General features: G+C 39.2%; 1 protein-coding gene across 10 annotated transcripts in view; it reads right to left on the reverse strand.

Annotated features, from left to right (window-relative positions):
* Window positions 1–1,066: 1,066 nt before the first annotated feature.
* The window catches only part of Birc6 (baculoviral IAP repeat containing 6), a 186,928-nt gene continuing 175,590 nt past the window's right edge, over window positions 1,067–12,404 (reverse strand). For all 10 annotated transcript variants that reach the window (XM_090337185.1, XM_090337184.1, XM_090337183.1 and 7 more), the window contains exons 70-74: window positions 11,855–12,016; window positions 8,435–8,512; window positions 5,142–5,330; window positions 3,673–3,807; window positions 1,067–2,220 (exon numbers count right to left, since the gene is read on the reverse strand). In XM_090337185.1, the coding sequence (XP_090193311.1) occupies window positions 2,041–2,220; window positions 3,673–3,807; window positions 5,142–5,330; window positions 8,435–8,512; window positions 11,855–12,016 (744 nt within the window). In that variant the 3' untranslated portion in view covers window positions 1,067–2,040. The remainder of the gene's footprint in view (window positions 2,221–3,672; window positions 3,808–5,141; window positions 5,331–8,434; window positions 8,513–11,854; window positions 12,017–12,404) is intronic.

Consider the following 12,404-nt stretch of genomic DNA (forward strand, 5'->3'; position numbering starts at 1 on the left):
ATTGATACTGTTGTGTTGTGTTAAAAACCTTTCTGATGCCCAAACAGGGGTGGAGAAAAATGACCCCCAAATGCTCTACTGTTTAGTTTCTGATTTTTATTTTATTTGTTCCAGTCTCTGGAGCTTGAACTTAAAGCATGGGCTTTGTCCTTGAGCCTTTTTTTGTTTTGTTTTGTTTTTGTTTTTTGCTCAAGGCTGGTACTCTTACCACTTACTTGAGCCACAGCTTTTTAGTGTTTAAATTAGAGATAAAGAAGGAGGGTGCAGTGGCTCAAGCCTGTAATTCTAGCTAGTCAGGAGGCTGAGATCTGAGGATCATGGTTCAAAGCCAGCCAGGGCATGAAAGACCATGAGGCTCATCTCTAATTAACCATCAGAAAACTGGAAGTGGCACTGTGGCTCAAGTGGTAAGAGTACCAGCCTTGAGCTTAGAGACAGTGCAAGGCCCAGAGTTCAAGCTCCATGACTGACCCATTTAAAAAAAAAAGGGGGGGGGGGAGATTAAGACTCTGCTGGACTTTACTGTGCAGCCTGACTCTGAACTGTAATCCTCAGATCTCAGTATATCATTCAGCATTGATGGGATCCTGACAGATAAAAATCAAACAACAGAAGAAAAAAGAAGTGTGAGGATTCCCCTGATTGCCCATAATTTTATATCTAGATTCCAGCTAGCATGTAATATAATTGAATCTTCTGTCATAAATAGACCATACCAGTGTTTTGTCACTTTTGGTGTAGACCCTTGATTTCTTGGTCACATCCTATTTGTTCTTCTATTAACCATGTTTAAAGACCCATACTTCAACATGAGACAGCATTCTTACTCTGGAATCCCTTTTCTTTAGAAGATTTACTTATCACAGTATACTGTTCAGAGCTAGCTTCTGATTTAGGGTTCCCACATACCATGTTATTTTATATAAAGTCACTTAAGCTATTCCTTTATGGTAACTGGCAATAGAAAAATATTCTCTGTTCCCCCATTGTATAGATCTTAAAAATGTCCAATTTTTGTAGAAATATTTCACACCATGGCAAACTGTTTAGAAATAAGACATAGTGCTTCACCTAAGTCTTTTATTTATTTGGCTCTAGGAAGAATTTGCATGAAAATGAGCCTGTATGGCAGGTACAGAATGTACTGTAACAGCACCAGAGAGGTACAGCCTCTCTCCTCTACAGAGCCTCATTGTTAATACATACATATGACTTTAGCAATAAAATCAGGTAGTTCAAGAAAAAAGGGGGGAAAAAAAAGCCCTTTAGGGAAAGAATAATCAATGTAGTGAATTCAACTCGACTGTTTCTGTTATAGACTTAAATTCAAAGAATGGATACATTCAGAGGCCCAAATGTTGGGATAGAATAAAATCATGTTCATTTATTTTTTTCTGCATCTTAGAATTAGAAGGCATAAAATTAAATATGTTGAATGTAATAAATTCATCCATACAAGTGCAAGTCTCCAGCTATAATGCATCTTATGGCAGATTTATTATTTAAAAATGTACCAGTAAATCAAAAAGGGGGAAGGGAGTATGTCCATTTAACTTTTATTGAAGTGTATGTAGGAAGTCTTCAGAAATCAATTATGAGCATGAAGATATGGCCAAACATAAAATCTATCAAATTCAGTGAAAAGTTGCTGACTTTAAATAGTTGTAAGAATGACCAATATATTCTTTGTTAACAACCCCTCACTCTACAGTTTAAAAAAAAGGATAAACATTCAGTAAACATTCTTTCCTAAGGTAGTTTCCCTTATATATCAGTGATTTATCCATTTCTTTGTATACACAAATTTGTTGAACATACCAATCAGTGGCTCTCACAATTGAAAAATAAAAGCACAAAAAAGTTTACACTCTTGTACAGGTAAAATAAAAGGTCACCTTGAATTAAACTGGATCTCCTTAAGGGCATAGTATAGTTTCAGTTTCATTACCTATTACATAATTAGTTTCTTACATACAAATATTGACATATTTGGCTTGTGCTTAGAAGCCTTTGTGTCTATGAAATCCACGGCAATGCAGCTCATAATTGGAAGTCACTGGGGATGTCTTTGCTGCTGCCTGGTTTGACCTGATCTCGTGTTAGAGACTCCTCAGCACCTGCAGTGGGTCGGCACACTTCTGAGGCATCATCAATGTCAGGGTCCAAGCCTTCAGGGCAGGGAAGTTTTAGCAACTCTTCTCGCAGTTGAGCAGTGTGACGCTAGAAGATGAATACGACTGAAGTTAGAAATCCAAGCTCTGGACCCTAGCACAGTATCTAAAAGAGGACCTCAACCTTCACAAAGCATTATGAGCCCCACAAATATTTACCAATCACATCCTTGTGCTCATCATTTTTGTACACAGTTAATACGTCATACAGGAAACAAAACTGGCAAGAAATCCCAAAGTTCAAAATTCACTACAATTACTGATGATTACAAGGTAAAATGCCCAGAGACCCATTGATACCTTGTCATAGGCCAAGCATTACTGATGACTTATAGGACACCATCAATTTAATACATATACTTCTTTTAAATTAAAAACAGGGAGCTGGAAGTTTGGCCTAGTGGTAGAGTGCTCGCCTAGCATGCACAAAGACCTGGGTTCGATTCCTCGGTGCCACAAACACAGAAAAACCTGGAAGTGGTGCTGTGGTTCAAGTGGTAGAGTGCTATCCTTGAGAAAGCCCAAAGACAGTGCTCAGACCCTGAGTTCAAGCCCCAGGACTGCCCCACCCCTCCGCCTTCACCCCCCCCTCCAAAAAATAGTACCCTTGGCTTGTCATTTATGCAATTATCTATCTCTGACTCAATATTTTTGACAAAACAAACAAAACAAACTTCACAAATGGAAAATAAACCAGGTTAGCCAGACATCAGTGGCTCACCCTCTAATTCTTTCTGCTTAGGTAGTTGAGATCTGAGGACAATAATTCTAATCCAGATCAAGCAGAAAAGTCCATGAGTCACTTATCAACAATTAACCACAAAAAAGCTGGAAGTAGAGTTAGGTGCTGGTAGTTCACACCTGTACTCCTAGCTGCTCAAAAGGCTAAGATCTGAGGATGCAGTTCAAAGCCAGCGCAGGCAAGAGAGACTGTGAGACTCTTATCTCCAATTAATCACAAAGATGGAAGTGGTGTTGTGGCTCAATTGGTACAGTGCTACCCTTGATCTGAAGAGCTCAGGGACAGCACCCAGGCCCAAAGTTCAAGCCTCCCCGAAAAAGCCAGCTAAACAAAAATTAAAAAATAACAAAACAAACAAACAAAAAAAAAGCACCGTAGCTCAAGTGGTAGTATACTACTAACCTTAAGCAAAAAAGCTCAGGCATCATACCCACACCCTGAGTCAAGCCCTAGGACTAGTTATAAACAAAACAGGCTGAGGATATAGTGCCATGATGAAACCTATGCAAGATGCTAAGATCCATACTGAGTATCACAAAAACCCCACTGCAGCAAGACACAAACTGCTATTTTAGTCAATGCAAATATGTATTTATCAAATATTAAGCCTTATGTAAAACATTGGCTAAATGATTCATGTATTTGTCCCATTTCATTTTAAGAAAATTCTCAGTTCTGAACAAATGATATCTTTATCTAAAGAGAGTGGATAACTCTCCAAAAGCAACCATCATGACGCAGGCAGGCAGGCAGGCTTACCTTGAGGGCAGCTGCATGGTGAGACATGGTCCTGCCCACTCGCTTGTCACTGCTGTACTGCTGGATGTCTGCAATCCACTCCTCACACTGGGCCATGATCTCAATTCTTTTCAAGTAGAAATGTTTGTGTATAACCTACAGAACAAAATGGGAGACCAAATTAACAGAAAATGGGGCATTACCAAAAATAAAAATTGCAAAGCCAGGCACTGGTGGCTCATGCCTGTAATCTTAGAACTCAGGAGGCTGAGATCTAAGGATCATGGTTCAAACCCGCCCAGTCATGAAATTCTGTAAGAATCTTATTTCTAATTAACCACCAGAAAACCAGAAGTGGGTCTGTGGCTCAAGTGGTGAAGCTTTGAGCTGAAAAGCTTAGGGACAGTGCCCAGACCTTGAGTTTAAGCTCCAGGACTGACAAACAAACAAGCAAGCAATTTCAGATACTGCAATTTTTTCTGCTTATGAAATAAATTTGTTGAGTCTTTTAAGTAGGGAAGAATCAGGGTCCTGAATATATACATCAGATTACATATACTGCACTCCTTAGAATATCCAGTCTTACTCAAGAGGTGTGTGTGTGTACCTGTGTATTTTCAAAGGTAAATATACTCAAACAAAATTTCTAGCATGATCCAAAAAACTGGTGACCAAGGGAGATGTTTTAGGAAGAAAATTGTTTTGAGACACAGTTAAAACATATTGAAAAGTCCTTAAGAGAATTACGACAAGTTTTAGAAACTCAGACCAATTTTTCCTAATGGAAAGGAATTATCCTTTCCTGACATTCATACATATACATAAGAACAAAATTTCTGTTCCTGAGACAAATTTATAAGTATGCTGAACTTTGTTTTTGGCCAGACCTGGGGCTTGAACTCAGGACCTGAGCACTGTCCTTGGGCTTTCTCAAGGCTAGAGCTCTACTACTTGAGCCACAGGACTACTTCCGGCTTTTTTCTATGTAAATGGTACTGAGGACTCAAATCTGGATTTTCATGCATGCTAGGCAAGCACTCTACCACTAGACCAAATTCCGAGCCCCAGTATGCTTGACTTTAAAAAAATAAGTATTTCATGAAAAATATTTTAGTATCATATTTACTCTGTGAGTAGAATGGTACCTTTAAAAAATATACATCCCCCAAATGAATTCTTTTTGGGGAGTGGGTCATGGGTCATGAACTCGGCTTGGATGCTGTCCCTGTCTCTTCAGCTCAATGCTACTGCCCTACCCTTGAGCCAAGCCCCACTTGCCTTTTTCTAGAGGTTAATTAGAGATAAGAGCCTCGGGTCCTTCTGTGCCCAGCTGCCTTTGAACCGCAATCCTCAGATCTTAGCCTCCTGAGTAGTTAGTGTGAGCCACTGCACCCAGCCCAAATGAATTTTTATATCTTTAGGACCAAACCAGTTAACTAAAGTGTGACAGATAGTGCTAGTAATAAAAGTATTTCACTAGCTAAACATACCTCTTTAAAACATGGTGAAGGGTTTCTGATTTGTTCTAGCATTGCCCATTTAACTGTTGCTTGTCGAATGTTTCCATCATACTCTCGAGAACTCTGTGTGCCACTGGGTGTGCCTCTAGACCGTTCATATCCTGGTTCATTAAAGTAAGGCTCAGCTACTAATATAAGGGACTGGACTGACACCAATACCTAAGGAAAAAAGAGAATAAATAAATTTTGTTATTAAACTGATAACTTGTTTTACTCACTGGAATCCTTGTGGTTTGGGGGGATGCTGATACTGGAGCTTGAAATCCGTTACTAATTAGTACCTGAACACTGTCCCTGAGCTTTTGAGCTCAAAGCTAGTGCTCTACCACTTGAGCCAGCTCCAGTTCCAGTTTTTTGGATAAATAATTGGAGATAAGAGGCTTTCCTGCTCAGGCTGGCTTTGAAGCACTATCCTCAAATCTCAGCTTCCTGAGTAGCTAGGACTAGGGGTCACTGGTGCCCAACTTATAGGAAAAATGCTTAAAGTACTTCTTTACGTATTACTATTACTATGAAATTGATGTTCATGGTTAAGACACTGAAAAACTTCATGGGTATTAGTAAAGCAAAAGTTAGGTATGAAAGAGCCATATAAAACATTCATACATCTGTTTTATATTCTTGTGAACAATTAGAATAGATGAGAATCCACTTTACAGAAAATGTTTTAAAAGGCTTATAAATATGGTAAATCTGTTTTGTTTGGAGGGAAGATGGAGTTTCATATAGGTCAGACTCCTGGGTTCAAGCGGTAAACATTCTGCTTGAGCTTCCCAAGTAACTGGGATGATAGACATGATAACATGCCAAGTTCCCTTACCATTGTAAAATCACTCATTTTTCTTACTTATGAAGAGCATAGAAACAGCTATATTCTCTGAAAATACTCATAAGGACAGCTACATGAGGCAGTTTCATTAAACAAGGTTGTCAACATAAGCATCTTAGCAACTGAGGGATACATTTCTTTAGAAAACTTTTTTCCTTATTTACAAGTCAGATTTGTATTATCTTCAAGTAGTTGTGCAAAGCAGTTTCAATTGAGGATTTTTTTTGGGGGGGGGTGGGTGGGGGGGCAGGGGAGGCTAGTCCTGGCTTGAACTCAGGGCCTTAATATCCTTGGGCTTTCTCAAGGCTAGAGCTATACCACTTGAGCCACAGAACAACTTCCAGCTTTTTTTCATGTATGTGGTACCAGGTGTGCATGCCAGGTAAGCACTCTACCAATAGGCCAAACTCCCGGCCCAAACTGAGGAATTTTTAAATGGACATTTGAACCCAAATATTGGACCTCTGAAAAGATATGGTTAAACAAGATATATAAGTGTTCCTAAGGCCAAATTCAACTAAAGAAAACTTTAAAAATTAGAAATATAATTTTCAGGGGGAAACAAACCTCCCTATATTTTTAACTTTCTGATATTAAATATATCATTGAGCCAGACGTAGTAAAGCTTGCTGCCACCTTAGCACTCTAGAGGCAAAGGTAGGAAGGCAATCTGGGATAATTAAGTAAATTCTAAATTATAAATGAACAACAAGCTGGGCAAGGATGGCTCAGACCTATAATCCTAGTTACTCAGAGGAGGCTGAGATCAGAGGATCACTGTTCAAAGCCAGCTCAGACAGAAAAACTTCCATGCAACTCTTATCTCCAATTAAGCACTGAAAAACTGGAAGCAGAGCTGTGACTCAGTGGTAGAGTGGTAGCCTTCAGCAAAAGAGCTCGGGAGCAGAAGTTAGGCCCTGAGTTCAAGCCTCATAACAACAAAAGAAACCTCACTTTTTTTTTTTTTTGGGGGGGGGGGGGCCAGTCCTGGACTTGAGCTCAGGGCTTGAGCACTGTCCTTGGACTTACTCAAGGCTAGAGCTCTGCCACTTGAACCTCAGCACCCCTTCTGGCTATTTTCTACATATGTGGTGCCAAGGAATCGAACTCACGTCTTTGTGCATGCTAGGCAAGCTCTCTACTGCTAGGCCAAACTACTGGCCCTGAAATTTATTTTTGAAAGGATTACCATTTTATTATTATTATCATCATCATCATTTTTGCCAGTCCTGGGGCTTGAACTTAGGGACTAAGCACTGTCTCTGGGCTTTTTTTCAAGACTACAGCATTACCACTTGAGCTACAACACCACCACTTCCGTTTTTTTTTTTTCCCCCCTATGTATGTGGTACCGAGGAATGGAACCACTTTCTACCATTAGGCCAAACTCCCATCATTATTTTATATCTAAGGCTATTAGAGAAAAAAAATTATGAAACTCATAGTTTCGAATAGTTAGAAATTGGCTTAGATCAAAGCTTATTTTGGTTTGAAGTCTACTAGAAGAAATGTAAGAATAGAAATAAATTTATATCTTCTTTAACCTAACAACAAATAATTTCTGGTTGTTTTTTCTAAATATGAAATTATAAGTGTGAGTTTAAATACTATGTAACAATAATTTCTCTCAATATGAACAAGAATAAAGTCAAATCGTATTATTGTTTATTTATCCATGTGTCTGCTACAATTTTGAATTATTAAGAGAAGGCATCAGTAAAACCAGGATATTAAGCAATATTTTAGATGCTAACTGGTTTTTATTAAAGACTAAAGATACATATGCCCAATGTTTTACAAGTAAGATTTATGAATTCTTGTACAATACTTGTGAGCCTCAGATAAGCTAAATTGATTACAAAGAAGCCAGATCACAGTGAAGAAAATACTGGTAGTGTATTTAATTCTATACACAGTTTGATCTGGGAGTTGTGAGAAACCTGTTATCGTCTTGTAAGAATTTAAGAACTAGGGGCCAGGAGTTTGGCCTAGTGGTTAAAGTGCTTGCCTAGCATGCACAAAGACCCGGGTTCGATTCCTTGGTACCACATATATAGAAAAAGCTGGAAGTGGTGCTGAGGCTCAAGTGGTAGAGCTCTAGCCTTGAGAAAGTCCAAGGACAGTGCTCAGGCCCTGAGCTCAAGCCCAGGACTGGCAAAAAAAAAAAAAAAAAAAAGAATTTAAGAACTAAAACAGTGTATTTTTTAGACCAGTGATGTTATACCATAACTCAACTTATGTCATATGCTCTAGGCTTGAGTTTCTAAATTCCAGATAAGACTTTATTTTACCTGACTATCCACAGGCATTTAATGTATTTCCTACGATTCTATCATTTAAGGGAAAGGGCTAACTGGATTTATTATTTATCACTAAAACATTTTACAAGCACAGTTCTCCATTTTGAAATTGAAATCGTCTAAGCTGTGTTTACTTGCAAAAAGCTTGAGGTCTGAGGATTCCACTTCTCCTCTGGTCTTCCATGCCAGGTATTTAAGATGCTTAAACAGACCTGAAGAGAGGAACAGGGAAGAAATGTAAATAGAATTTGAAAAAACTGTCTAAACACAAATTTTCATAAGTACAGAAGCAAGGCAAAATGCTGTAAGATCAAAATACTTCAGTTTTATGAACCCAAACAAATTTCTAAAAGTCGGTCAGAGTAAATTGTCACAACTGGAAATAAAACAAAATGTTTTCATCTGGTTTCACACAAACATCAAGTTAGAAAAGGGAAGAAGGCACTGTTCCACCCTGAAAAAGATATCTAAAACATGTTAGACACTCACTTAGCAAGATGAATTTAAGACATATGAAAGGGTATCAATGTACGTGAATTAATGCACCTTCTATCTGGCAAATATCATGTAACCCTTTTACTAATTACAATAAAAAATGCAAAAAAAAAAAAGATGAATTTAAGCTATTTGCCAAACATATGTGTAAACAGTTTCCTTCCCGAAAAAGATTTTTTTTTCCCAAGGACAGTACCCAGACCCTGAGTTTATGCTCCAGGACTGGCAAAAAATAAGGAAAAATAAAATGCGATACTATCAATGATTTTATTTTGCTTTGTTTTTATTGTAAATACAAATAATACATCTTTAATGATGTTTGACCGCCAGGCACCTGTGGCTCAGGCATGTAATTCTAGCCACTCAGGAGGCGAAGATCTCAGGAGGATCGTGGTTCAAAGCCAGGTTGGGCTTCCTGAGACTCCTTACCTCCAAGTAACCACCACAAAATCGGAAGTGGAGCTGTAGCTCAAATTGGTAGAGCAGAAAGCTCAAGGATAATGCCCAGGCCTTGAGTTCACACCTCTCCCCCCCCCCCCCAAAAAAGGGGAAAAACAAAAAAGTAATCATTGGACTTAATTTTTAATAGCAAATATACAATTTCAAATAATGACAACAGGCCAGGAGTTTGGCTTAGCAGTAGAGTATTTGCCTACCATGTACAAAACCCTGAGTTCGATTCCTTGATTACCACATACACAGAAAAGGCCAGAAGTGGTGCTATGGCTCAAGTGGTAGAGCACTAGCCTCGAGAAAACTCAAGGACAGTGCCCAGGCCCCGAGCTCAAGGTCCAGGACTGGCAAAATAGTAATAATAATAAAATAATGGTAATGCACAAATGGTCATCTGAAAGTCTCAACCAAAGTCAAAACCAGTTAGGAAGGCCTCTGAGAAACAGAACCAAACATTTCCTAGTAGACATGTACCCCAGGACTTGTGAAGTATGGCCTATAGAATAAGACTTGCCCACTATTTTGTATAAGGGATTGTGGTCATGACTGTCACACTTCTAAATGGTTAGTTTGGAAATTAATAGATATGTAATGTGTGCTTGGCTTTTTTCTTTCTTGTCCCATAAGATATGTATGATCAAATACATTTTCAAAATTTGAAAAAACTTTTTTAAAAAAGCAGAATATTTGGACTAGAGATGTACCTCAGTGGCAGAGTGCTTGCTTAATGTGTACAAAGTCCTGGGCTCAGTCCCAACATAGGGGGGGGTGGTGTTAGGGGGGCGCAAAACTAAAAATACATTACATGCCAAGTGCTGGTGGATCAGTATGGAATGTACTAATGAAATTACATCCAGTTTTCCAAAATTATTTTGATAGGAAATGACTTTTGATTTTTTTTAATGGTTTCCTTGTGGCACATGCCATGTGCATGCCAGGTAAATATCCTCACTGAGTTACATCCCTAGCTTGATTATTCTTTTTATTTATTTATTTATTTTTGCCAGTCCTGGGCACTGTCCTTGGGCTTTCTCTAGGCTAGCACTCTACCACTTGAGCCTCAAAACCACTTCTGGCTTGTTCTGTGTATGTGGTACTGAGGAATCAAACCCAGAGTTTTGTGCATGGTAGGCAAACACTCTACCACTAGGCCCCGCTCCCAGGCCCGATTATTCTTTTAAATCTAACTGAGGTAGATGCTGCCCTATCCTTGAGCCACAGTGCCACTTCCAGTTTTCTAGTAATTAATTGGAGAGTCTCATGCACTTTTTACTTCCTGGGCTGGCTTTGAACCATGATACTCAGATCTCAGCCTCCTGAGTAGCTAAAATTACAGGTGTGAACCATGGTACACAGCTATAAAATTTTTTTAGTGTCTCTTCCAACTTCTTGTTAAAAAAAAAACACATTGAAAGTAAGCTTCAAAAATGAGTTTACTGGAAGTGGTGCTGTGGCCCAAAGTGGTAGAGCGCTAGCTTTGAGGTAAAGCACTTAGGCACAAGCCCAGAGTTCAAGCCTCACGACCAATGCCTCCCTCCGCCCCCACACAAAAGTTTACTAAGGAAAAAAAAGGACAGTAGAGTAAAATAAAGTTAATGAAACTATCTCAAAAAACAAAGTAAACACACATGTAATGCCACTATTTAGTAGGCAGTGGTAACAGAAGGTCTGAAACTACACAGGGCAAAAGCAGGAGATCCTATGCGAAAAACAAAGTACAGCAGAAAAGGCTGAGGGGCCTGGCTCAATTGGCAGAAAGCACTTCTTGCAAGCAGAAGGATTTAACCACAACTAATAGATGTTTTCTTTGGGTGTGTGTATGCATGTACACACACACACACACACACACACACACACACACACACACACACACACAGCCTTCTGAGGCTTGTACTCAGGGTCCAAATGCTGTCCCTGAACTTTTGTGATCAAGGTTTGGACTTTACCATTTGAGACACACCTCCACTTCTGGCTTTTTTGGTGTTTAACTGGAAATAAGAGTCTCAATGACTTTCCTGCCCATGCTGGCTTTGAACTATATTCCTCAGACTCAGATCTTAACTTCCTGAGTAGCTAGACTTACAGGTATGTGCCACCGGCATCCCAGCTTAAATCTTTTTTCAAATATCACAATTCCATGTTCATAAAACCATAAAAGATGGTTGTGATTGGGGGGTGCGGAATCTAGAAAGCTGTGATAAGGAAAAACAAACAAACAAACAACAAAAACCAGAATTGAGGGGCCGGGAGTTTGGCCTAGTGGTAGAATGCTTGCCTAGCATGGACAACGACCCAGGTTTGATTCCTCGGTACCACATACATAGCTATGTAACATAAAGAAAGCTGTAAGGCCTAACAGACACTGCTGTATTCTTAGCAGGGGTGGATATAAGTGTGCTAAACCAACTGATGTCAGTAACTTAAGATGATATGTTCTTTGCCATACTGTCATGCTTCTACCCACTTCTCTTCCTTCTTCCTTGTATTTCAGCTAATCCGTGCATATGCGAAAGCCAAAAACGAAAACCCCCATATTCTCTTAGAAAAATAGTAACTAAAAACATCTTGCTTTAATTACAAAGAAACTGTAGCTGCAATGACATTACCTTGCCATCGTTGTAGAGGTTGGGATTGAATCGCACACTGTGACCACCAGTTGTTTCAAGATTCACAAGAGGGGGTGAACTGGGATAATCTTGAGGAAAATATACATCAAATTCAAAGCAGCCATTTGCATAGGGGGTGTCCGCTGGTCCTGTTATCAAAACCTGTATTCACACAAACAGAGGACTTTGTACTTTCCTTAGACACCAACATAAATAGTTTATTTCTTCCTGAGTAAACATAAAACTAGAAAACTATTAGGTTTTGGTGAAAATGGACTATTAAAACATAGATGCCAGGCCACATGGCCTAGTGGTAGAGTGCTTGCCTAGAATGCATGAAGTCCTAGGTTTGATCCTCAGTACCACACACACAGAAAAGGCTGTAAGTGGTGATGTGACTCAAGTGTTAGAGCGCTGACTTTGAGGAAGATCAAGGACAGTGCCCAGGCCCTGAGTTCAAACCGGGGAGGAGGGGGGTGAGAGACCATAGATGCTGAGTCAGGAATTGTTATAATTGTCTATAATTCTAGTTACTTTTACTTAAGAGTCT

Source organism: Megascapheus bottae, chromosome 7 (assembly GCF_031878675.1).
Source record: "Megascapheus bottae isolate mThoBot1 chromosome 7, mThoBot2.hap1, whole genome shotgun sequence".
Classification (NCBI taxonomy): domain Eukaryota; kingdom Metazoa; phylum Chordata; class Mammalia; order Rodentia; family Geomyidae; genus Megascapheus; species Megascapheus bottae.